Source organism: Nipponia nippon, unplaced genomic scaffold (genome assembly GCF_047370975.1).
Source record: "Nipponia nippon isolate SJK-2023a ecotype South Korea unplaced genomic scaffold, ASM4737097v1 scaffold_24, whole genome shotgun sequence".
Lineage (NCBI taxonomy): Eukaryota > Metazoa > Chordata > Aves > Pelecaniformes > Threskiornithidae > Nipponia > Nipponia nippon.
In genome coordinates, this window is record NW_028262341.1 from 390853 (window position 1) to 416867 (window position 26015).

At 37.3% G+C, this 26015-nt stretch overlaps 1 protein-coding gene across 2 annotated transcripts in view; it reads left to right on the plus strand.

The window, feature by feature from the left end:
- The window catches only part of MSH3 (mutS homolog 3), a 117658-nt gene that overhangs the window by 87622 nt on the left and 4021 nt on the right, over window positions 1-26015 (plus strand). For both annotated transcript variants that reach the window (XM_087761467.1, XM_087761468.1), the window contains 4 exons: window positions 854-1011; window positions 20665-20851; window positions 21050-21179; window positions 22848-23022. In XM_087761467.1, the coding sequence (XP_087617593.1) occupies window positions 854-1011; window positions 20665-20851; window positions 21050-21179; window positions 22848-23022 (650 nt within the window). The remainder of the gene's footprint in view (window positions 1-853; window positions 1012-20664; window positions 20852-21049; window positions 21180-22847; window positions 23023-26015) is intronic.

Consider the following 26015-nt stretch of genomic DNA (forward strand, 5'->3'; position numbering starts at 1 on the left):
AACTTAATTTCCTAGTCTTGATTCAGGCTATGAGAAAGCTTTATAGATTCATTGAGGAGTTTTAATTTTGTTTTAGCAATTGTCTTGCACCAGAGGAAGACAGTTTTTTTTCTGGAGCCATAGACACGTAGCAGTACTGTAGGGAGTCTTACAGCTGAGACGAGCTCTTGCATCTGATTTCATTTTCTATAGGATTTCAGTGGTTAGATACGCGGCTCAATCAGAGATTGGATACAGTCTGTTCACAATATCTGTGTTGCAGTCAAGTATTGCCAAACTCAGTGATGTCTTAATTTCTTGTTGTAGCCAGTCTGTTTCAATGTGTGTATGTTGTACCAAGACAAGCAATTACGAATGGGTGTGAAGTCTAGGTCAGGTCTTTGTCTGCCAGATCTTCTCCCCATTCGGCAATGAGAACTCTAACTGGAGAGGAATCCAGATCACAACTAAATTAGGACAGCACTGGCTATGCTGAAAGCTGATTGGTTTCTCCCTTTCTGCAAAGAAAATTGCACAGAAAGTTCTTGGAGTGCTTTATTGGCTCCTTGGTGGAGAAAGGGAAGGTTCTTCCTCACTCTGTCCATTTTGCTCAAGAGTAGTCGAAGTTGATTGCAATGCTTCTCTCTCACCAGCCTGGAGCGGTCTTAGGAAAATTTATCTATCTGAGACTTCATAATATCTTGAAAAATGAATGCGATGAGCTCCAAGAATGAAGCAAGCTGTTCACCTAGAAACAAAACGTTTAATCCTGAGGACTTGTCCTTTATCCCTCTAAGCACATACACACACCAGACTTTCTTATAAAAGCACCACGGGCAGGACAATATATTTGACCACCGTTTTATGTTTCCAGGGAGATGGTGAAAGGGTCATGATAATAACTGGACCCAACATGGGAGGAAAGAGCTCCTATATAAAGCAAGTTGCATTGATCACAGTCATGGCACAGATTGGTTCTTATGTTCCTGCAGAGGAGTCGACAATTGGTGTTGTGGATGGTATTTTTACCAGGTAATGTTTCAAAACTTGCTGTGTGTTTATGAAAACATTATTGTGGCAGGGTGTGTGTGTGTGTATATCAAAGTATAATTTAATTTTTAATTTACAACTTTAGAATTTATACTTGAAGTTTCCTTTTTCATTTTAAATGCATGCATTGGTTGTTAGGTTTTGATTCTCATTTTCTGGTAAGCTATAATACTTGTTTTGGAATCTTTGAATCTGTAAAGGATAAGAATGTTAATATGTCTGTCTTGATTAAGATCCAGATATCTAACTTCATCTGCCTGAATGGACATCTCAGCCAAATTTATTCTGCTGGGTGACAGCCAAATGATGTTTCCCCTAAAATGAATGCTGTCACCTCTAAAAATCATGTCACAGTTTCTGCTGTGCAGTGCAGTTGTACATATCTACAATATTTGAGACTGAGAATTTGGGGCTGCATATATCCTATGGTTACTATCCTTCCTGTATTTGAACATACTTCACTTCATGTCTTTTAAAGAATGAATAATGGCAGTTCATTTCACTCACAGTCAAAACTTTTGTATTTTATAATCTAATATTACAGAGGATTATCCAGTTGGTTTTTTCCCCCTTTTTTTTAATCTGTTTTTTTAATCGGCAAAAGTTCTGTATTATTGATGGTATTTGAGATGGATAACTATTTATGGTTATAAGTTTCACAACAATCCTGCATCTGTGGTAGAATTATCTTTCCTGAGATTCTAGTTGTGATAGCACTGTGCATTTCAGAGTCAACTTTTAACAGATAATCTGAAATACTACTTAGCTGGGATTGCTTCATCATATAAAGATGTTGTATTCTTGTGCCTCACTGTGTCATGACAAAAATGAATGAAATCGCGCTTTGATGCACTTCAGTGCTAAGCAGTTGAACAAATTAGAAAACAATTTGTGTTATCTTTCAAAGATTAATTGGAGCTGAAAATTCAAAATGGTTAACTTTTTTCCCTGCTCTGTGTTGAAAGTAATTGGCTGGTGATTGGATGAGCATTTCTCCCTGCCTGTGGCAGGGGGGTTGTACTAGATGATGTGGCTAGGTGGCCAAGAAGGCCAATGGCATCCTGGCTTGTATCAGAATAGTGTGGCCAGCAGGACCAGGGAAGTGATCGTCCCCGTGTACTGGGCACTGGTGAGGCCGCACCTCAAATACGGGGTTCAGTTTTGGCCCCTCACTACAAGAAGGACATTGAGGTGCTGGAGCGTGTCCAAAGAAGGGCAACGAGGCTGGTGAAGGGTCTAGAGCACAAGTCTTATGAGGAGCGGCTGAGGGAGCTGGGGTTGTTTAGCCTAGAGAAGAGGAGGCTGAGGGGAGACCCTATCGCTCTCTACAGCTACCTGAAAGGAGGTTGTAGCAAGGTGGGGGTCAGTCTCTTCTCCCTAGTAACAAGCGATAGGATGAGAGGAAACGGCCTGAAGCTGCACCAGGGGAAGTTTAGGTTGGATATTAGGAACAACTTCTTCACTGAAAGGGTAGTCAGGCACTGGATCAGGCTGCCCAGGGAAGCAGTTGAGTCCCTATCCCTGGAGGTATTTAAAAGACGGGTAGATGTGGTGCTTAGGGACATGGTTTAGTGGTGGACTTGGCAGTGCTAGGTTAACGGTTGGACTTGATGGTCTTAAAGGTCTTTTCCAACCTAAAAGATTCTATGATTCTATGATCTTTTAGGTCTCTTCCAACGCAAACCATTCTATGATTCTGTGATTCTCAAGGGGACACGGAGATACACAAGACCTGATTTACTTTCCAGAAAAAAACATTAGAACGTTACTAACAATGTGAAGATTATTTTTGTCTTCCTCTATGTTTTGTAGGTGGAGTTAGAGTACTTTACTTGTGTTCACACTGACTTAATTTCTAACCGTATGTGCCTAAGTCTGTTACTCTTAAGCTTAGTATCCCCATTCCTCTACTTTTATTTGACTGTCATTGCAACAGGATTATTTCTGCAGAAAAATTAAGAAACGTGACAGAGTCACTGGGAGGGCCATTTTGTTTTGTGCCCACTAGAAAGCGAACAAACTGGGTTTTGTCCTCTACAGTGTGAAAACCTTAAAATGATTATATCTGAGTTCCACCTGTTCCTCAGTGTATTTCTCTGATTCCACTTAGCTTTTCTTTACATAATAGGTATTTTTCACATCTGTTCTGATAAGGTAGTGTGGTTGAAGGTAAAACTTACGCTTCTAGATTTCAAGCCAAGCAGACCTAGATTGTGCTACTTACTGGCTGTGAGGTTTCAGACCGTTTAATTTGGAGCCTACTCAGATTGTTAACACATGGGATTGATTCCCGCCCCCTCACCCCCTAATCTAAATTACCTTTGGAAGCTCAGCTGGATATGCCATTCTTCATTTAATGTGAAATGTGTCAAACACCAGATGAATATACTAAAGAATTACTTAAATTCTTGTCATTGCACTGGCAAATCAGAGTGAACTAATTGGCTCAGTATTAATCAAGAAGAAATTGAAAATATATTATTGAGATAGTCATGAAATAGTCATTGAGATAACCAGTTAAAAGGTTAACAGGAAGCAAAAATGATGAGTTTATGTATTGCAGTCCTTCAGAAATCAAGGATGGTCACTTCAATTTGTAAAAGATTATTAGTGGAACTGCTTGTCTATTCATCTGTTTAAACTTCTGTCTTCTGTATAGTGTAATTGAGGGAATTCATTGTACTATTGGGACAGGCATTAGCCATTTGTGATGTACTTTGAGGGTGTTAGATCTTGACCCAGTTGTAGCTTTCCTTCGAGTACAAATGTTTGGGAGAATACTTGCATCGTGATTTTCCTTCAGCCTGCCGAGTATGGGGGCTTTCCTTGCTCTACATATCCAAGTACTGACATCCGTGCTCCCCAAGTAGATGAGTTGTCAGTGCTCTTTTCTGTCCCACTGTATTTGATTGTCAGTAGCCACAAAGTGGTGTTAGTGCCCAGTCTGGTCTTTGCCTAACTCCTGCTTCATTTTCACCTTCTCCAAATCATGAACTTCACCCTCTGCAACGAGAAAAGGAGTAACTTACCAGATTCTGCAGCTCAAAGGCTCAAGGTGTACAGAGACTGTCCAGGAAGTAGGCACCTCTATTTTGGTTCATTTGTGGTTTTTTTGGGTTGGTTGTGTGTGTGTGTGTGTTTGTTTGTTTGTTTTTCCCCCAGCATTCTGGGAAAGGTCTTAAATTATGTAAGTCTGTCAGGCCAGGTTATAATGTGGTGTTATATTCTGGGTATTTCTTAGCCCTAGGAAAGTTATCCTTGTAATAGTTTTTAATGCCTGGTTGGAGGAGAGAAACAATAAATTCGGCTGCCACATGATATGTCCTACATTGTTTCTTTAATGCTCTGTCTGGCTGAACATATATTTCTAAAGCCTCAGCTTTTACCAAGAAGTCTTCTCTGGTAGGTAATGAGCTTGAAGAGATTAGAGATTTTCTCTTAACTCACCCCCAATTCTGCTTTTTTGTTCTCTTTTCTTCTGTGTTTTTGTTCTGCAGGTTGTTTTTGTTTGTTTGTTTTTAATAGAATACAGCTATGCAGACCTCGCTTCTGCACTGCCACCCCAGGCCACAAATGTCTTTCTGGAAAATGGGATTTTTTTGTTGATAACTTTGGTATATTTTTAATCTTCTACAAACATTGCATGGGAAGATGTCAGTTTCCAAGTTATTTTCATCACTGCCATGGTGTGGTGTTTTCTAGATGCTGCTATTAGCATAGTACCCCTGCTGTGAGGGATGCTTTACAGGCTGACTCTGAGGAGTTCTGTGCATCAGGAGCACCAATAGTTCTTCTGCTTGCTAATTTTTTTTGAATATTGGTGCTTTATACTGCAGTCTTTTTTTTGTTTGTAGACTGCATCTTCAACGTGTGAATTTACATAGGTTTAAGACATGCGTCTATGATTTGTATCTTGTGTTCTCAGTAGGGTTTCCATGGAAATTGAAAGGTTGCTACTATGGTTATTCCTTTGGATATATTTAGTATTTATGTATTATAGCTTCTCTAAATTAACTTTAAATACTGCATTATATTAAACATTTTTAAAGATGCAAAAGGAATTGTCTTGCTTACAAGTACTGTGAAAATAGGAATGATTCATCTTCATTACTGGGTGTATAGACACAATATATTGCTAAGGCTAGTCCAAACATTTCATAGTAGTGTTGAAAATTTCATCCTAAAGAGGGGGAGAGGGAGAGAATCTTCCGCTGCATAATGCCCCTAAAACCACATGATATGCTGTTACAAGTCTGTAAATTGAAAAATTGGAAGGGGGGGAAGAGTAATTTCATACAGTACCGTTGTTCACTTCTTAAGGAAGTCTCTGAGTGCTCCAATGGACTCTACCAAATCTCACCATTTCTTATGTGTAAAAACCTTACTATTTCCATTGCTATGCTTTGTTCCTAATTCTGGGAAAGGGGGTCCTAGGGGTGAAATAAGTAAAAAGTTTGCTTTATTGTTAGGTGGCTCCAGCTTCATAACATCAGACTAAAAAGACACTAAATCATTCTACATATTTCTGTATTTTTATTTAAAGCTATTTTTAGAATAAATTTCTATATTGTATTATTAAAGTGTTTGTATAAATTTGTCACTTGAAATTCCATACTTCCAGTATTTTTTTCACAAGTCAATGTAGTGTAAACCATTTTTGTACAAAAAAGTTACTAGTTTTCAGAGCGTACACTACGCCTGTTATTTAAGGGATAGCTATGTAATATGGAGGAAGTACCCAATATTTTGAGGATGTTTTGCTGGTTGATATTTTCTTCTTTTTTTTTTTTTTCCTTCTCCAATAAGGGGTAATGTTTTCATGCAATCTTTGCTTAAAGAATTTAACTTAATCAGTGCCATTATAGTTAAGAATTTTATAAGAGTTTTGGAAAGGTCAGCGCCCAATCTATATTGACATTTAATGGGATTTGAGTATTTAATTCTCTGATGTTTGAAAATTCCTATCCAAATTTCTCCTTGCAGTAAGTGGGTTCAATTTTTGCTTTAAATTAACCTTCAATTTGTGTTAGTACTTCTAATATAGTTATTCAGACTGCAATGTTTCTCTGTGTGTTTGTGTAGAAAGACAAAGCAAGTGTGGAGGAACTAATGAAAGAAATTCTGTTCACCTAATCATGCCTTCAGAAGAGATGATGTTCAGCTTCTGAAGAAAGCTGACCTTTAAAGAGGTCCCAATTACAATCAATTATTGATATAATTTCTTACAGCTAGAAAACTTCAGCCAGGGACAAAGAAGAATTTCCTAACTAGAGCACCTGCCTGCCTGGCTTTCTTGTCTTTTGTTGAAATAAAAGCTATTTCACTTATTTCAGTGATCTGACGTAAGTATCCACAGTCGCACTATGGTAATGTACCTCTTCCAGTGAGGTTTTATACCATCAGCCAAATTGGGCATACTATTAAAGGTGCAGCTTCAGTTATCTGAACTAATACATTGCACTGTGCTTCAACTGCATTTAAAAACATCTTGCAGGTTATGTGCCACATGCTTCAAGGTTAAAGGAATAAATAGAAGCATCAGTAAGATGCACATAGATTATCCTCTCATGCACTTCTCAAAAGAGTTATCTTGCTGTTTACTGATTCTCAGCATGACTTTAATCCTCATGATGGCAAAGAAAGAGAGTTTGAATTGTCTAGGAAGGTATATTAAGAAAACAGAGGGTTGGATGAGGTTGGCAATACAGGTTAACAGGTGGTAGTGGCAGGTTGCTTCGCTAAGCAGCAATTTAATTCTTTCACTTTATCTAAGACATGCAGTTGCCTGCACTTCAAGGCCATTGTCTGGATATAGGCTCTGTGCATCACATGATCTGTATTTAGGTGTACAGAACTTTGTTCTACATTTTATCCTCGTAACAGATGATATAAATGTATTTTTAACATGGAGGGCACTCCTTATTGCCAAGTCTGTAGTTAGGAGATACTCAGTTCAAATTCCACTATATATCTGAAAATGTTGTGAAAACAGATGGTGGTTGCTCACCTCGGTCTAGGGAGAGATGGTTTTGTTCTTCTTGCTTGTATTACATGTCTATATACAGGGTCTTTCAGATGTGGCCACAAGTGGAATCCTGAATCTATCTGTTTTAGAGTTTAAGTTTTGGTATTTTCTTGTCTGTCTGTCTTCCTTGTGTAGTGATTTTGAACATGTGTAATAGTTCATTCAATTAAAACTAGAGTGCAGAAATCTTTAGGCAGCTGATCCTTACATGTCTGTTTTGGCATGACAAAGTTGCAGAGCCATGTAAATTAGGACCTCTGACTTGAAGCTGTTGCCGTCACACAGTGACCTGATGCTTCTGATTGATTCAGCAGAAGCTGTGTCCTGCTGAGGTACTTGCATATGTCCATGGCTTGCATGCAGTCTACTTGCATTCCCAGATGTGGAAACCAAGAGAGAGCATCAGGTTCAGGCTGTGCTTCTTGAAGGTGTCTTTGAAGACAGTCTTCAGAACCCAGTGCAGAGACCTACCTCATTGCCCTCCGCACACAGGAAACTGCTCTCAGCTTTGTGATCTTTGGGTCTATAAGGAGAGGGAAGAGGCAGAGGAAAGGAAAGGATGTTTTCTACATTGGTTGAGAGCTGCCAGCCTCATCCAACACTGAAATAATGAGGGAGTTTCATCCCCCACACCACTGGACTTAGCTGGGTCATTTTATTTCAAGTCTAGCAGGATCTAGTTCCAGCCACGTACCTTTGTCAGGAGTGGCAGTTCTGAGTTGATCAATGGGTTCAGTAAAGGGAAGGAATTTGATCGCTACAAGGGACAACAGTGCTACTGAGAGACTTACGAACTGAAGATCACCTCCTCCTATTGAAAACTGCATTTCAGGACCTACTCATGTGAGCACCAGCTATGTCCTCACAGCTGTTGCATGTGGTGACACAGCTCAGGGGACTCTACTTATGCCGTCACCTGCTCGATCTTTCTAGAGTCTAGAAAAACATGTCTGAACAGGCTGTTATCTACGAAAAGACATCCCAGGTCCATGCATTACTTGGTTTTCCATACGAGTGTCAGTGAGCGAGGTACTGCCAATCGGTCCCAGACTGGCCCATCACTCCAGCCTGGCTTTTTTATCCCAGTTGAGCCTCCTTTCTTGTGACAGAGTTGCACTCTGTTGTAGAGGCACCCTAGTAGTACCCACCAGATAATCCTTCTTCCTCTTTTAAGAAACAGAATAGGTGCAAGGTAAGCAAGCTCCTTTTGTCTTCTCAGTTCTTTGGACAAAGTGACCACGCATGTTTTCAACCCTTTGCACAAGTCAGCCAGTCCACTTATATAATGTGTTCCAGTTTAAAGAAGAAATGGCATTATTTATACATATGCCTGACTTAACATGGTGACGCTGATGAGATTAAGTCTCTTTTTGTCAGTAGGAAGCTGCTTTAGAGGCCAAGACATTTCATCACAGAGTCCCTCTAAGTGGGTAACTCAATGCGTCGTGCTGTTCTGCCAGCTGGTGGCTGTACTTCCCTTGCTGCTTGTCAACACTTGCTCTGCTACTGCTCAGGTAGTATCTTCAACTGATCCTGAAATCCACAAAGCTGACATGTGGGCCATTCCACTTAAATTTGTAAGCATTGCACACTTGCATGGGCGAGAGCTTGATGTTGGATCTAAAAAGCAGTATTTGAATGCCTGCTTGACTGATGTGATTGCAATCCTCATTTCCATCATCCTGTGAGCAAAAAGACCTATGTCAGTCATGTGCAATTGGATCCACAAAGATGGAAGAGGAAGGGGCATTTACGTATCCCAAAGTGACGTTTCTTGTATGAGGTTCTGCAGCCATCATGGATCCTTTCACCCATATTATTTCTCAGCCTTGGTAGCTGGCACCTAAAAGAGAATTTACTGGCCAGAAATAAGGGAAAGTTTGTGGCTGCACCTCTGTAGGCTCATGCAAGAATGCAGAATGCATGGAACCCTTGGCTTGTTCACATAACCCGTGCAAGGACTGCAAATATCTCACTTCTGCCGGGTGTGTGCGAGAGGTCTTTTCCTGTTGGTGTGCACAACTTTTTATTTTCATTTTTTGTTTTCCTTGTGCCAGAAAGATCTCACGTATTGTCAATGGCACAATCATCAGCTGAACAGCACAAACATGAGATGCAGAGGACTCAGGAGGGTGCAGATAATACATTCTTTCTGTCAGGTCCTCCTACTGTGCACAGCAGAGCGTGGCTATTCCTCTGCCAAGGTAAAAAAACAAATTGTGGTCAGCTTCTGACTGGCATATTGCTGTCCCATGTAGGACAAGTTAAAATTCATTCCACCTACAGGTGTATATTACAAAGGCAGAACTGTGACTAGGTGCAGCAAATTCTTACATTTGGTACAAGGGACCTTTAGGAACAACTGAAGTTGTTTTAAGGTCCCTAATGCTTACTTTGTTTTGGCATGGTCTAGAAGATGAGATGATAATCTGGAAAGAAATGTTGTTAAAGCTTAGAGAACAGTTTAGAGATGAAGGATTTCTTCAAATTAAACTAAAAAACCCAACAAAACTCAGCCCTTATTAATCCATGTTTCTTTAAAGGCTGTGCATCAAACATGCCATAATGCTTTCTTCTCTATGTTTTATTCATAACGTCTGTTTGTCTGATCTCTAAATGGTGGAGTTGACTTTCAAAAAGGTCGGGTCTTACAATAGATATATTTTGGATGTTACCTCCCTAAATACTTGAACAGCTATTTAATTCTGACAACTTGACAAACCCATCTTACTGTTTTGTCAGGAGTGTGTGGAGCTGAAAGAAACTCATAGACAAACCTCACTATCTTCTCTCTTGACAAACATTTTTTAACTGGATAAAATGTGCATAGTTATGGCATCATTACAAATTCTAGTCCAAAGAAAAATCATGATGGAAAGCAAATACTGTGTTAACACCTGCAAACATTTCGGCAATCAATTTTGGATGTTTGTATTTATTTTTTCTCTGCTTCATTGGAATGTCACCATCATAAAAATTTGAAAGATACTTAAAGTGGGCATGATTTACTTTAACAGATTAAAATGTTCCAAGGCTTGTTAAGAGGACATTTTATAAGAAATGTTGAGAAAATCAGAAAGCACAGGATGGAGTGGTATGTGAAGCAGGAAAAAGAGACTGTTTCTATCAGAATGGAAATTGAGTGGAAGATGTTTTCCAGGTGCTTTTCACAATAAATTGAAATCCGAGGTAAATCACTCAAGAATAAAAAAGTGCTTGTAAATATTAATGGAAATGAATGTTCCATTGATCTAACTGCTGGTGGCAAAAAACTTGCCAGTTTTTTGTAACTAGGCAAATAATGTTGCACTTAATTTCATTCCAGTTTTATGAGGTGATCAGTAGAAGGGAGCTGCACAGGAGCAGGACAGAGGTGGAAAATTTTTGTATTTAAATAATAAATAAGTAACAAGCTCCATTATTTCGGAGCTTCACTACAGAAATGGTGCTATTTGCGCAGCAATAGGCAAACTAAGTTGAAAAAGAGCAGTTTATGACCAGAATGCAGCTTGTTATATTCTTTGCTACTTAGGCATTGCTCGGTTCACAGATGAGACGTATTTGCAAAGAGACCGCCCAGGAACTCACTTCCTTGCAAATGCTTTAGAAGCGTTCTTCATTAGAAGTCTTTCCTACATAGTGATTTCACTAAACACAACAAAGAAATGGGCATCCTCCATCCAAAGCTACTCTGTGTACTTAACCTTGATTGCTGAGGGGGCAGCATGCTGATGATGTTTTAAAATGGTTACTAGTGTGCAGGAAAGACTTGGGAAGCTTTTATGTTTTAAATGGGCCAGTCTCATCTTATTATTAATTCTTTATTCTATTAGTGGAGTATGATGGTATTGCTTTTCACCCCTTGTGGGGGTCTACATCGATTTTGTTTTTGTAATAAATCTGAAACAAAATATACTATACTTGGAATTATACATGAAAGATTACATAATCGTGACTCTTCTTTTTTTTTTTTTTTTTTCTTTTAAATCTACTGAAAAAAATCTTTCCCTGAAGTTACTGCATCATTACCGTTTCAGAGTCTTCTTTGGAATTCTTCTGCTGGCCATAACCTCCAAAATTAGTCAGATCATTGGGCTGGACTGGCATTGGTTTTGTGTATTCACATACTTAGCAATAATAAGTTGTTGTTCTTCATGACAAAACGCTTCAGTATTTTGCCAGAATAGCATATAGTGTTTCATTTTTATATCACATGTGAACTTTGTTATTCTTAACTCAAAAGACCAGCTACCAAACTCAAAAATTCCTTGCTTCCATTTATTGATTTGTTAAGCTTTATTGATTTCTTTGAGGCTTACGGTGTAGGATTATAAAGATTAGTCTTCCTGTCTGTCCTAGAAATATCAGTTAAATCACAAAACCTGGCATGAAGATTCTGCTAGTCAGCTTCTTTATACCTTTATCATAAAAATCTAGGCTACGAAATTCTAGTCTTGAGGTGACAGCAGTGTTTGGCAGGGCAGTCTGCAGGCATCCCGTGTAATACAGAAATCACCAGGAGACTGAGTGCTGAATAGAAACTGTGGAGGAGTTTATATCAGCAGAGCAACTTGTCTGTGTGTTACCGGGTTTGGGCCAAAACTTTGATTGGTGCCTTGTTGGATTTTTTTTTTAAATTTTTTTACACCTGAAAATAAATGTTTAAGTCATTCAGATTTTCCTTGGAACAAAAGCTAGATTCTCTCAGTTTGCCTGTGCAGTTAGACTCTGAAAGATAAGCGTCAGAAAATTTAAAAACAAGGGTACCTTTTAACATCTTTGTTTATTCTATATATATGTAGTAATGCTTACTGGTTTGCCATACACATTAACTTATGTATTGTGCAGAAAGCAGGGAACAGTTTACAGAAAGCAATCTCAAATGACTGGCAATTCCACATGAGAATTTTATACACTGATAGCTAAACAAGTATTGTTTGTATTGCTCTGCAAAGCAACAATGACAGTCAGACAAACAGAACTTGTTAGTTGTCAAGAACCCAAAAGTAATTTTCAGAAATGTTACTTCTTTATGGCAGAGTAATTTATTTTGTTTTGTTCTTGCTTAATTGTATTTGTGTTTATTGCCAGAGTAACAAAAATTACTTAAGTCTTTCATTTATGCTTATAGTCATATAATTACACCTCTGGGGTAAATTATTCACAGGTTTTAGGGGAAAGAAAAGATGGTGTATTAAATTCATTGCACCTGTTTTCTATCGCATGGAGATGGTCTTTCTGTAAAAGAAGAGAATAAGTAAAAGTTGTAGTTAGTGTTGTTAAATTGAAAATTATTTTGTTCTGTTTTTCTAGAAAAGTTATGTATTGGACGTATCACAGTACATTTGAACTGTAACTATTTCTGACAGTGTTCTGTAGCCCTGTAGAAATAAATCAAGCTGTGCTATGCGTATATTTGTAGCTAATTTAGCTTCATGTCTGTTCATTTCATAGTAACATGCATCTGCAGTGTTAGATTTATATCTCATATACATGTAATAATATAATATTTAACAAAACAGTCTCTGGTTTACATACATGGCATTTGGTAAAATCTGTAAATACAAACAACTGTTTTGTTTGCAGGGATTTAAATCGTGCTTGAAAATTCATTTAAGTCAATAAAAGACAGTTATTTATATATACAGTGGGATTTATAAAACAATTTTGGCTGCATATTGCAGTATTCCTGAAAGGGATTGAAAGGCTTTCCACATAATGGTATATGGGGGGAGAAAGAAAATTTGCCTGTGAAGCTGACTAGCTCTTTTACAGTAAAGTTGAAACTCTTAAATTGAATGGTGATATTTACCTTTCTAAAACTCTTCCATGATATGATTTAACCTAGTCGCAATTTGAATTGGATTTTCTGTAGCGTCCACAGGTTTAAAGGGGAAAAGTTCACTTGCGCTGAATGCTTCAGCTATTGTCCCTAGTCTGTTGCTATAGTTTCTGCTGTTTAATCCCCCCTTGGCCTCAATCCTTCAGCTACATATGCACATCAACTTAATTACCTTGAGTTCCCTCGCTGGAATTTGAGTAGTAAGTGTAAACCTGTGCATATTTTAGGGTTGGGTTTTTCTTTGTCTTCATTTTTCAGCTTCTTCAGGCTAATACTGATGGCTCGCAAATAACCACCCTAATTTGAATATCTACACTTATAACTTATCCTTCAGCAAAATGATTATACTCTTAATCTGTTCTTTCTCTTGACCATCAATAACATTTATACGGTGTTAATGGTTTCCTGCAGAGAAATCAGGGTAAAAGCATGTGTTTGGAGCTTCAGTTCCTTAATGGAGCCTTCATAAACTTCTCCATCTAGTATTAGCCTTCTGGCATGCACTGCCAGATCCACTGGCAGATCTCTTGGTCAGAAGGAGAAGCTGCAATAGAAACCTCAGTTTGGTACCTCTGTACAGGAACAAATCAGCTTTCTCACTGAGGGCAAGAAAAAGAAATGTGTAGTTCTGTGTTTGAGTAAATGTAAAAGCTGATGGACCTGTGGAAAGCAATCCATTGATACATTAGGTATAAAATCCTTTGCACGTTTGAATGCAGAATTTAAGCTATTGCTTTTGTGTCCTTGTTCTGCTACTGGACACCCTGCTTCTCCGAGGGCTCGGCCCTCACACCCTGACAGCCAGCTGCTGTAGGGTTGTGAGTAATGTGGGATGGACAAAGTGAAACTTAGACTCGAGCAAGTCCAGTTTTAAAACATAATGGAAAATTTTAGAAGTAGCCAGAAATCTGCTGGATTATTTTAACAGTGAGTGATGTATTTACCCTAGGTGACAAGTATTTTTAAGGAGTTCTCATATTATTGAGGGCATCATTGCTGAATTTCAGAAAGGGACTTTCTCAGGTGTTCTTCACTAGGCAATGTAACATAGGCTTTTGGAAGAACAACTGAATTTCTGTTGCCTTATAAAGCATTCGGAATGAGAGGATATTGGTAACTTCTTGTTACTCAGTGACTGTATTGACTAGACTGGTGTTTTGTCTTCTGAACTCATTCCTACCTGTTCTGTCAGTCGAGGTGAAGCTTTTAAAATATTAAATGTTCACTGCAATCCATGGACATTTTTCTTTCCTCTGGCTTTCAGCAAAAATTCAATGCAGTTCACATCTTGAATGCTAATCCTGTTAGATATGTTTCTTTTAATATACTGGGGTGCTCATGTGTGCAGCATGCATCCGTTGGCCAGGTCTATAAGGTAATGAGGATTTAAGTGATTACTTGTTCTGGCTATTTCAGTTACCTAGTGACAAGGAAAAAAAAAAAAAAAGAAGGTTAAAAAATGCTATGAAACTGAGTATTAAAATCACTTTGGACTTGCTTTTCTTTCCAGGATAATGCAAAGTATGTATCCCCATTGGTCTTAGGTTTTACTAGTTTCATTAATTTCTCAGTGACTGAGAATATCATATGTCTACAATAATTTACAGAATAAACATATTTTACATTAAATGTGTAATGCATTCTGTCAGGCTTCTCAACAACCTTTCTTCTAAATTGGGTAATATACCATTGGTATTTCTTAATTTAAAATTTATATATAAGCAGTTGTAGTAATGGTTGAGCACGTGTGTGCATGTTGACTGTAGACAGGTTAGTATCATAAGCATTTTCTGATTTCCTGTCATTGTCATCCATGTAACTTTGCACACATTTACTTCTTAGAAGTTGCCCATGAATAATGCAGAAATAATAACTATCCTGATAACAATGCTTTCTGTCACACTTAGGGTAAGAGTTATTTTTTAAATTCTGTAATTGCTGTTTCTGTAAATTATTTTTCGTATTGTCAGTTTTTGGTTTGAATCAGTAAGAACTTGATGGAAATTAAATAGATGATTTACCCATACTCTGGGGGGGAGTGTGAAGCAGTAGTTTCTTGCCAGTGAACCGTTATAAATTTGCAGATGCTATCTTCTAAAGAATTACTTGATAAATGTTCATTGTATGTGGAAAGTAGCCAGAAGTTAAAATATCCAAGTTGGGCTACTTTTATACTAACCACTGTGAAATTCTCATTAGTGGTTGGAGTGTTTCTAAAATATGTAGGATTTCAAATTGCTTTTGTGGGCAAAACTGAATGATTGTTCTGGTTAAAGGTGTTGGGATTCTTGGGACTGTAGTAGAAGAGGACATGCAGTGGTCAGCTTGCCAGTCTTCCATTTAGGATGCCTGTTTTTATTTTCTTCGCAGACCAATTTGCAAATTAATTTTAATTTTTAACCTGTGAAATCTCAGTAAGTGTTGTTTCCTAGGTGCCTAATAGAAAGTCAGTAGCCCAGTTCAATGGGAGAAGATTTACCTAGGTGTTGAAATGAAATTGTGTTTGTGTTCTTCCATTTGCGTCAGGATCAATATCAAATTTTTCTGTTCTTATAAACATCATCCTCAGTTAATACTCACACTTTTGAGGCCATTTGTTTTCTGCAGAGACCACATGAAACTTCAGCTGGGAAGAGTGTTTTCTGCAAAAAATAAAAGGATACAAAACAGTTGTTATGAGATCTTTTAAAACAATATTAACTATACAGAGTGCATCAAAAACATATTGTAGAGAACAGTCCCATGCAAGAAAAGGGATAAACTATAAGGCAAGACCCCATCTAATCCTTTCTTTCTGTAAACTAGTTATTTTAGTTTAAATAACTCCTGTTCAACTACAGTGATCTTTGAAATGACATTTTGAAGGGTTTTGTGTGAGAGGGAGCAAGTGGAATTGTAAAGTCACGTTATGAATTTATTTTATTTGTGTTTTTCTCAGTGTTCTCTTTGAATCACAGGAGGAATGTCTTTGTTGTTGGTGTTGAGAGACCGGTGTTCTACACCTTACATTTAAGAGAAAAGAGTAATTTTCTTTTACTGTTAATTGTTCTTGATGAATAAATAATTTGACTATGCATACATTCTGAGATGAAGTCTGGCTTCAATTCTGATCACTGGAAAGACATACCATAGCTGGAAACCTGAATGCCCTCTCTCGAAAGCCTCAAAGGCAGTGTGTGGAGACTCTATGCTAATTAGGTTTATTCTTCTATAACAGGCACTAGGTTTTGTTTCTCCAGTATTTTAGATGAACTTTTAAAGTCAAGTGCATGTTTCTAAAATCAAGGTGAAAAATCTTAAATTTAATTTAAGGTGTTTTGTTGGTTTTTTTTTTTCAGATTAAGTATTTTATAAATTAGGAATTAATAAATAGCATCAGGATGTTGACAACTGTATGAAAATAAGGCTTTAGGGAATGGTTTTGCAGTCTTGTTTTCTAGGATTCATTTGATGCTATGTAGTTGCTTTTTGTTACCACTGGGAGCTCTTGAGCTGCTCGGTCATTTTGACAAGCAGTGCGAAGGATTCACACTGACATAAAAGAATACTACAATACCTGAGGTCCACACAGTGCTCTTAATTTTATAGCCAGACAAACTAACAGCATGTTGGATAACTTCTTTTGAAAGATAGCATGGAAAAAGCCTTAACTAGAAGCTTCTGGATTTCAGGTTCATTTCTCTGCTTGGGAAATTAATTTTTTTCACTGCCTTCTGTCATACTAGGGCAATTTCTGTTTTAACCTACGTGTTGTCACTTTTACCCCTGGACTGCTAGCATAGGGCAGCTGCAGTTCTCTAGGGGCCTCTCTGCTCTGCTCCAAAACAATGTCTTGGGTTATTCTATTGTTTAATGCCGCTGGTGGTCATTAAGTCTGCAAGCCTATCCCCCTCTCCAGGGCACTTTGTTTTTCTGAGAGCAGTAATAACAGGATGCTGAAAGAAGGAGCTCCAAGAAGACCTCAGTGGCCTCAATTTAGATTTCCTCCTTCCATACAAATTTTTCATGGATGGCTGTCAGAGCCCTCAGATGTGTCTAGCTGAGCAAAAGCTTGAAAGCATCAGACTTTGAGGTAACTTTCAGGCCACATAGTTTAGCAATATTAGTTTGTGCCTGTTGAGAGCAAGTTTAAATAGATAGTGACTACATTTAATTCTATTTAATTCTAGTGTTTTCTGAGTGGTATCATAGCTTGTATCATTAAAAAAATTCCCAACGTTTATAGAGTCTCACAGGATAAAATATCATAGGATAACTTCCCAGGATGATGAGCACTTGCATTAGAAAAGGTCAGCACTGTATACATATATTGACTCAGGAGAGCAGGTTAAAAAAATAGTCATTTCAATACTGCTACTCTAGAATAAGGAAATCTGTATCTTTTTCTCTAAGGGGTCACATACAGGTTAAGCATGTAGTGCTAGCTGGTCTAACATAAAGCTAGCTACTGCTGCATATCATCTAACTTATCCTCCAAAAATTAATTTATGAAAACATTGCTTCCCTGTTGTTTATTCTGACGTTATAGACAGGAGTCTTTACTACTTGAAAGCTAGCACTGAAAAGAGATAATGCCTCCTCTTTTTTTTTTTTTTTCTTTATATAATAAATGTGTTGAACATTATAAGATGAAGAGCTTTTAATTTTATGAAATTTGGTTGGCTGTCAAAGAGACATTATAACAAGTGGTTTCCAGCCAAATTGCATTTGCTGAGGAGTGATGGATCTCTTGCCAACACTAAAGAGGCACTCTTCGCATTGGATGTCTGCATGCTCCTCATGGCCAGAATGCAGTAATCTTTCTGTATGTAGACATTAGAAATTCCACAGCAGACATGGAAGTTCTCATATTAACTGTGTCACTGTTTCCAGTGGCTGGTGTTTTAACAAATAGAGGAATAGAGCTGGTGAAGTTGGGTGGCATTGTTCTTGCTGTAGTGGTTTGCTTTTGTGACTGTCTTATTCTGTTACGACCTTTCTTCCTGGGCGCTTTTGTTTGTTTGTTTGTTTTTAAATTAAGAGAGGGAAGAAAAGAAAATTTGGGTAGTGCATAACATGTCTACATCACTCAGGGACGACTCTTATCTCTCCACATATTTCACTATATTGTCACCTACCATAGTGATGAACGCAGCATTAAAATGTAATCAAATAGTTATTCTTGTGTATGTATAAAAGTTAGAAAAATATCTGATCCCATTGTAGGCAGCTTTCCAGAGAAAGTGAATCTTGGAGACTCTATTAAGACCATGTGTAAAAATTAAAAAAAAAAAAAAAGGCAAACAAAAAAAATCGTCGTTTAAGTCCTGGCAGCATTAAGGCTAAGATGAGTATCTGTAACATTTCTTCCAGCATTTTTACCCTAACAATTCATAGGGATAGCATCCCAGGTATTGCCTATAGAGTAGCTGCTAACAAATCATCTGGATTCTATTGAATACTATAGGAAAACGTTTAATGTTTTGATATATAAAAATATTTAGGAGGCAAGCTACATTAAAATGTGAATTCAAAGCAACTGAATGTTGTAGAAGTTTAGTGGGATTTATTATGGCTGTTTTAAATGTGAAGAAAAAGAATTGTTTACGCAATAGGTGATTTGACTTTATTGTATCAGGAATAATATAGCATACAGTTAGGGAGCAATACCTTGCTGCATATTAACTGTTAGTTTTATAAATGCAATCATCCATATTAAAATAGTTACACTTACTTGTTTCTGGGATAATATTGCTTATCACGTATGTTTAAAAAAGTATCATTCTTCTAGTGTCAAAGATAGAGGCAGAAAGAATAATTTTATCCATTTTCAAAGGATGACATTTAAGAGTTTTTTATGTCATTTAAAAATACTTTTTTTTTTTTTTAATCTGTAGATAAGCCTGAGTCGGATTTGAATGTTTTAAGATGCTGAAAAGAAAGGCTTCTTTTGCAGCTGTTGTTAACAATAAAAAGATAATATTCATTTCTGTTTGTATCTTGAGCATTTAGTGAGGAAGTTCTGAAAATTATCTTCATTAATGCAAATTAGATACAAAATGACTAAATGATTTTGAGGGGTCTATGTAAATGATGCAATCCAAGAGAAAAACAGAAGTGAGAACTCTCAGTGTAATCATCATACGTGCAGAACAGAGCCTGTTAGATGCTGTCTTGGTAATGACAAGCCAAATCAAAATGATATAATACTAATAATCCTAGGGTCAGAAACTAAGGTTAAAGTTGCCCATTATGGAACCAGAGATTGTTCGGACATAAAAAGTATTTGTGGTTCTGGTGAACTTACTTGTAGTTAATAGTGTTAAAAATAGATCTAATTTATATTGTTCTCTGTAGATCTGTGCAATATTGTGATAAAGGGGGCTTGTTTGATTTTACAGTAGTATGTGATGGCTGAACCAAACTTAGAAAAGGGGCTGGGGGGTGTTGGGAGCACTGTGAGAAACTGAGTAATATTTTCATACTTCTTAACCCAGTATTTAAAAGGATTACAGTAGTAAGTGGCTTAATGAAATGTTAATTTCACAATGCCTCAATATCCTGAATTATATATTAAATTCAGTGAAATTAATGCAAAGTTTAATTAGCTTATGTGCAAAAACACCTCTCTTCTGGAGTGTGTGGGAGTATACCTACTGTGTGTGTATGTAAGCACATACTAAATGAAATAAAAACACTCAGTTTGCTCATTGTATCATAATGCCCATCTCCAACCAAAATTAGTTCATTTATAATTAAAGATATGCGTATTGTGAACTTATGCATGCCACCATACCAAATTTCCAGGGCAGGAACCAGAGAATATATAGAAATCATAGTTGTACTGGGTCCAACCTGCTAGTTTTTGGTATTGGTAGTCAATTACTCTTGACAACCATAAGATCATCATAAAATGATGAGTATCTTTCTAGTGCTTCTGTAGGCAACAGAAGCAATTATATTAGAGAGAAATGCAGCAAAAGACTGAGAGGAAAAAAAGCTATATTGGGATTCTCTTTAAAGGTTTTGATTGGCTTTAAATACTGTTGTGGCCAGCTGTTATATTTCAAAATGTAATATGCTAAGTCCATGAGTCAGTTCTACTTAAATCAATGTGGCTTGTTTGTAACTATATGACTGGCTGATGAGAGTGAACAAATCCATTTTACAGCCCTACTCAGTGGTTTGCTACTGATAACCTAGCTCAGAAGTGATATCGTAATGTGACTAATGTAATTGAAAAGCATATATGGAAAAAGGAAATGTTCTTTCTTCCAGGTAGAAAGCATATTAATTGAATAGGTAAGGAAAGCTGCAGAAGAAGAGAAAACCCCCTTGTCTACCTCCTCTTTTTCCCCTGATTCCTGTAGCTGACATGGGATGCTGAGATTTCTGTCTATGGATTTACCTTGGGACTAGATTACTGATGGCCCAGAAAAATTCTCTGCTGTCTCTACAATCTAACTTCCCCCAGATGCCCATAGGGTCTGTATACCCTCTTCTCTTGGGGAATGCATGCAAGCCCTTATTTAATGGCACATGAGAAGTTCCCTCTGGACTTTTCAATCCTTTAGAGTACCCTCACATCTGCACCATGTGCTGTTGTTGCTTTTTCTCCTAAGCAGTAGCTTGTTCTGGAAGGTGAATGTTCTGCCTGGGTTTTCCTGCTCTGCTTGGAGCAGCAACAAGAAATTTATAACAAAGTGGTTTCATTATCACGATTTTTTTTCAGCATTATCTGGCATTTATTTGAACTTAATAAATTGATCTGTTTTGTATCCCAATGCAGAATGGGTGCAGCAGACAACATTTACAAAGGCCGAAGTACCTTTATGGAAGAACTGACAGATACTGCTGAGATAATAAGAAAAGCAACTTCAAGATCACTAGTAATTTTGGATGAATTGGGAAGAGGAACTAGCACACATGATGGAATTGCTATTGCTTATGCTACACTTGAACATTTTATTAGAGATGTAAGTGTTCAAATCTGAGACATGCTTGTGAATGCTTGTTCAGCCTGTACTATGGTAGGCTGACTTTGACATGGTGTAGAAATGTGACACGTCTAAACTCAGAGCAAAAGGGTATGGATAAAGGATACCAGTGCTATGCTGCTGTGTTTAAAAGCATTTAAAGCCAGACCTTCTTATATGTCTATTTTGCTGTTGTAGGTGGAGTCACTGACACTGTTTGTCACTCACTATCCCTCAGTTTGTGAGCTAGAGAAGGCGTATGCAGAAAAAGTTGGTAATTACCACATGGCTTTCTTAGTGAATGAGGAGGAAAGTGCTGAACAAAAAGGTACAGTATAAATCCATCTGAGATTAGGCAGAAATTGTAAAATTGTTACAGTAATTTAAACCTCACCATGGAAGTGATACATCCAAACTCACTAGAGTATCAGCCTATACACACATTTTGGGGGGCTTGAAAACTGAACAACCATTTCTCTTTCACATTTAATATAAGGATGACTGAGCTAGGTCAGATAAAAGATTCACCCAGCCCAGTATCCAGCTTCTCACAGTAGCCAAATACAAAGGATTAGGGAGGAGGGATATGTTTTTTAAGAACTGACGTGGTATTTGGCACTAACATTCCCCCTAATTCATTCTTAAAAGTGTATTATCTGCTTACATTGTAAACTAATCAGGACAGGGCGCTTTAGTATTTGCCACTAAATAATGTGTTTAAATATATAATCTATCACTTTCAAAATGATTTTCGCAGAGTTAGTTTAAAAATTTAGGGCTTGGCTGGAGGGAGACTTCAGCTTTTGTATTCTGTTTAATATGAGAAGCAGGGATCCCTGAAATACGTGTTAACTTTGAGCACAAGTAGTTCAAAGTAATGTTGTGTTTAGGTGAGCACGACCTAGCCACACTGATGTTCCCAGTTAAGAGCACCACTCTCCTGAACATCAGCCTGTCCTTTTCTCACAGAGTTCATTAATTGAACTGTTGATCTCTTCTGTCAGATAATTGAGATGTTATCAACATTCAATACTTACTATTCTGTAACTATTGTGTCCCTGAAATCCAGTACTTTTTGTTTCACTGTGCTGCTTTAGCATTTCTACTTTCAACATTAGTTGACCTGAACCTTCAGGCCATATGTAGTCTAAACTGTTTGCTACAGAAAACACAATAGGTGTAGTACCACAGCCTGTGAGCAACAACACATCTGCGTTTCTTACTCTGCCTGTATCTTTAGCTCCTGTTGTCTTAACATCTTAATTGTTTTATTTTATGGCATGTTTTTTTCTGATCTTTGGCTTGGATCACTCTGATCAGCTTGAGTCATCAGCATTTGATCTGTTGTTTCCAAAAACCTGCATTTTTAAGACAGAAGAATGAATGGCAGTGAATGACACCATAGTTTTTCTGCTCTTTACACAAGGCCTGGATTGTGCAGAGATGCAACAAGAATGTCTAAAGAGGAAGGAGTCATTTAGACATATTTATAATGATGGCTCTTACGTTTCCATCTTATTGTCATGGAACAGAAAGAATCCCTAGCAGAAGATCCACCATCCTAACCTTTGGTTTTTCCTAAGTATTTTCTATAGCTCCTAGCCTCCTGGGAGGCACCAAACTTTTTGTTGTGCTGTAGTTATGGATTTCTTGACTGTGGGATTACTGACACTTCAGTTATTCTGTCATTTCTTACTGACATGAGATGAAATATCCCAGTTACACCATAACTAATCAATTTGACATACAAAGATTCTAAGTTTTACACACACACACACAAGTCTGCTTAATGTTAAAGAGTTTTTTCAGTCTCACAATGGGTACGTAAAATGTGTGGTCTTGAGGAAATGTTTTTCTTTCATTTTCCTTCAATGGAATAAATCATACAGGAAGCATGAATGATAATGAGACCACAGTCTTTGCCATTTCAGTCTTTGGTCTACTACATTTTATTAAGATAATAGAGGAGTTTTTGATTTGGGTTTTATTTTTTTAGGATCTGAAGATGAAGAGAATCCTGAATTTATCACTTTTCTTTATCAAATAACTAAAGGAGTCTCTGCAAGGAGTTATGGGCTAAATGTTGCCAAACTGGCAGATATTCCTGAAGAAATCTTAAAGAAGGCAGCTCACAAATCAAAGGAGTTGGAGAGCATAGTGAATACGAAAAGGTCAGAATAATTGTGATTTCCACCACCCCCCCCCACCCCCACCCCCACCCCACCACCACCACCCCCCCGAAACTTCAGCTATGGTTCAAAGAGCATTTCACACAATGTGCATTAAAAAGAACAGTAAGAGCTACTTCAGATATCCTCCTACCCTTCAGGGAAGAGATAGTGAAACAAAACTTTGAAAAAATATTTAGGAAATTGTGCTATCCATTTCAATCAAAGCTTTAGATTTTAGTGTTAGCTATTACGTCAGAAGTTAATTGCTGCCCTCTGAAACAAGATTGGAAAAAACTAAATGCACGTTGAGCTAACATTAGGAATAAACTATTTTTTATCTTCTCATGGCAAATACCAGCAACTTTATTCTTTCAGGTATGTATTTTCACTATTTTCAGGAAGAAGAACTTAAAATATAACTGTCTTCTAATATCTACTTCTGTTCTCACCAGTGATAGTGAAAATATTAATAGATTGAATTTAGAAAGTATATTATTCACTTTGGAACTTGAAATTGTATTTGCATATTGTAGTGTAAAAGGAAATGTGGATATTCTTTTGGTTTAACTTAAATATTTATAATGTATTTTGATTTCCCCCCCAAACACACAAAATTTTACTGAAAGTTTGGGGTTTTTAGTATTTTTCTGATAACCAATTTTAATTTAGGAGCATATGTACCTTATATATGAAACTAGTTATGAAAATTCCCATGTGTATCAAATAGCATCACCTTTATAAAACCTGTAACATTATGTACATAGTTTAGATATAAATATATGCTCGTATTCATATTCATTTCCACTGAATTTTTTGTTGTTGTTATTTTCAGTGGCAGTCCTCTCAGCAAAATTCAAATAGCCCTTTAGGAATATAATAAATCAAGATCTTTGGTGCCTGATGGCCATAACTAATCCTGACAGAATAATTTCATATGAGAAAATTTTAAGGACTAATTATTTGTAGGTGCAAACAGTTCTTTTGTAACTTAACAATGCTCAGCACTTAACACCAGTTTTTATCCCCTTTTAAGAAAGCAAAATAAAAACATTCTATTGAAGATACATGACAGTTTATAGGAAAAACTATGTGGTAGTTTGTTAATTGGAAATAATAGTCCATAATTGAGAAAAGTAAAACAGCAAATTGCTAGCAATTTCTTCACTCTGTTGTTATAGGATAGGTAGGGTTCCAAGATCAAGAAAAAATTGTTGTTCAGAAAGGTGAGAGTATGAGCTGGAAGGGCAGAGTTACTATGTAATAAAATTGAGATGCGAAATAGTATAATATGTCCCTTTGGTTTATCTTCCTTTGTTCTATGAAAATCACACTAGCATATTACTTGGACAGGGCACAAATAGAGTTCTAGCATGTCTCCATTGCTAAAAAGAGAGTTAATTGCATACAAAACCCATGAGCAGTAAAAATAGTATGCGATGATGTCGTTAGAAGACTGATTTACAGTGCCCATACAGGGGTAGAGTGAGGGCTGACTGGGCAATCTTAATTATGGGAGTTAATTGTGTCCCATGTATCAGCTTTTGAATATGTAAGCTACCATCTGCATTTTAGCTTTCAGTATGTAATTTGCTTGCATTCCTAAAGTGATGAAGAAGAAATACTTAATCTAAAGCTATGGTAAGTCCTTTATCCTGACTTAACACTAAGGCTGGAAGCCCCACAATGGCACACTTCACTGCAGACTTCTGCCATCTGAGCTACATGAGGGCACGTACCTGGGAGAGACCAGCTGGAGCAGGCTCCCCCAAGCTGCTGGAGGGAGTGCTCCCTGACCTGTTCTCCATGGTGCCAGGGCTGGTTTTTGCATGACCATAAAACAGGCCAGGTCAGGGATCTGATCCAGCTGAAAAGTCATTCTTTCTCCCGTTGATAACCACAGAAGTTCCGTTTCCTGAGGTTACAAGTGAACAGGCATTACTACCTGAAGAAGGAAATGGTGGGAGTGAGATGAGGAGGAAGCCCTTGATTTTGGCAGCAGTTGGTAGAGTAAAGGTAACCTTGAGACTGCAGCCCTGCGTGCCAGACCAGCCTGCCCCATCTGAAGTTTGACACTTTTGCCTCCCCCTTTAATGAGAGACAGTGCTATGTAGGGAGTCAGGGACAAGGGATGTCCACCACACAGCAGTTGCTAATTCGTTGGCTTTGACCTGCACCATATTATTCCTTCATTGTAGACCTCTTGCATACACTTTGGAGGGAACTTCATGCATCTGTATAAACCTGGAGCTCAAGTCAGTGAAAAATTAAAAAAAAAAAAAAAAAAAAAATCAAATGTCTGATGATTTCACAGTGCATAAATTATTGTATTATGTAATTCTTAATTTTTCCAGTTCTCCTATGTAGGTCATTATAGAAATATTTTCTTTTGTATATTCCTGTTTATTTTCACTTAGTGCCATGATGTGATCTAAATGTCAAAGTATTCTTCCATACCTTCTCCCCAAGAGAGACATGAACAAATTTTAAAATGGGTATGGTATATCTGTGGTAGAAAATAAAAATTATCATGATCTTGAGAATCAAACTCAGACCTGTTCATAGCAGTATACTTGTGCTGTCACAATACCCACAGGCCAGCTGCCTTGTCTTATTTTTTTAAATCACTTTCATATTATTTAAGAAAATCCACTGGGTAATTCCATCCAGTCTTGACATCTTTGTCATCAGGAATGTGTGTTAACCCATTTTAAATGTCTTGTTGTTATTTGTCACAGCTCTTATGAGTCCTTCTTAAATCAAAAAATATTAAAAAGAAAATAGGAAGGATGTGTGTACTCATTTATTTTGAAAATGTGTTATCTCTTTATGATTCTACCAGTGCAAATTTGTAGGAACTGAATGCTGAAAATTAAACTGTGCAAACTACAATACTGTTTATTTCCTTTAATGGTTTACTCTTGCTCAGTGTTTTATTACATCTTGTCAATGCTTCTGGTACTGTTAGTTAGTTATAAAATTAAATTGTTGACTGT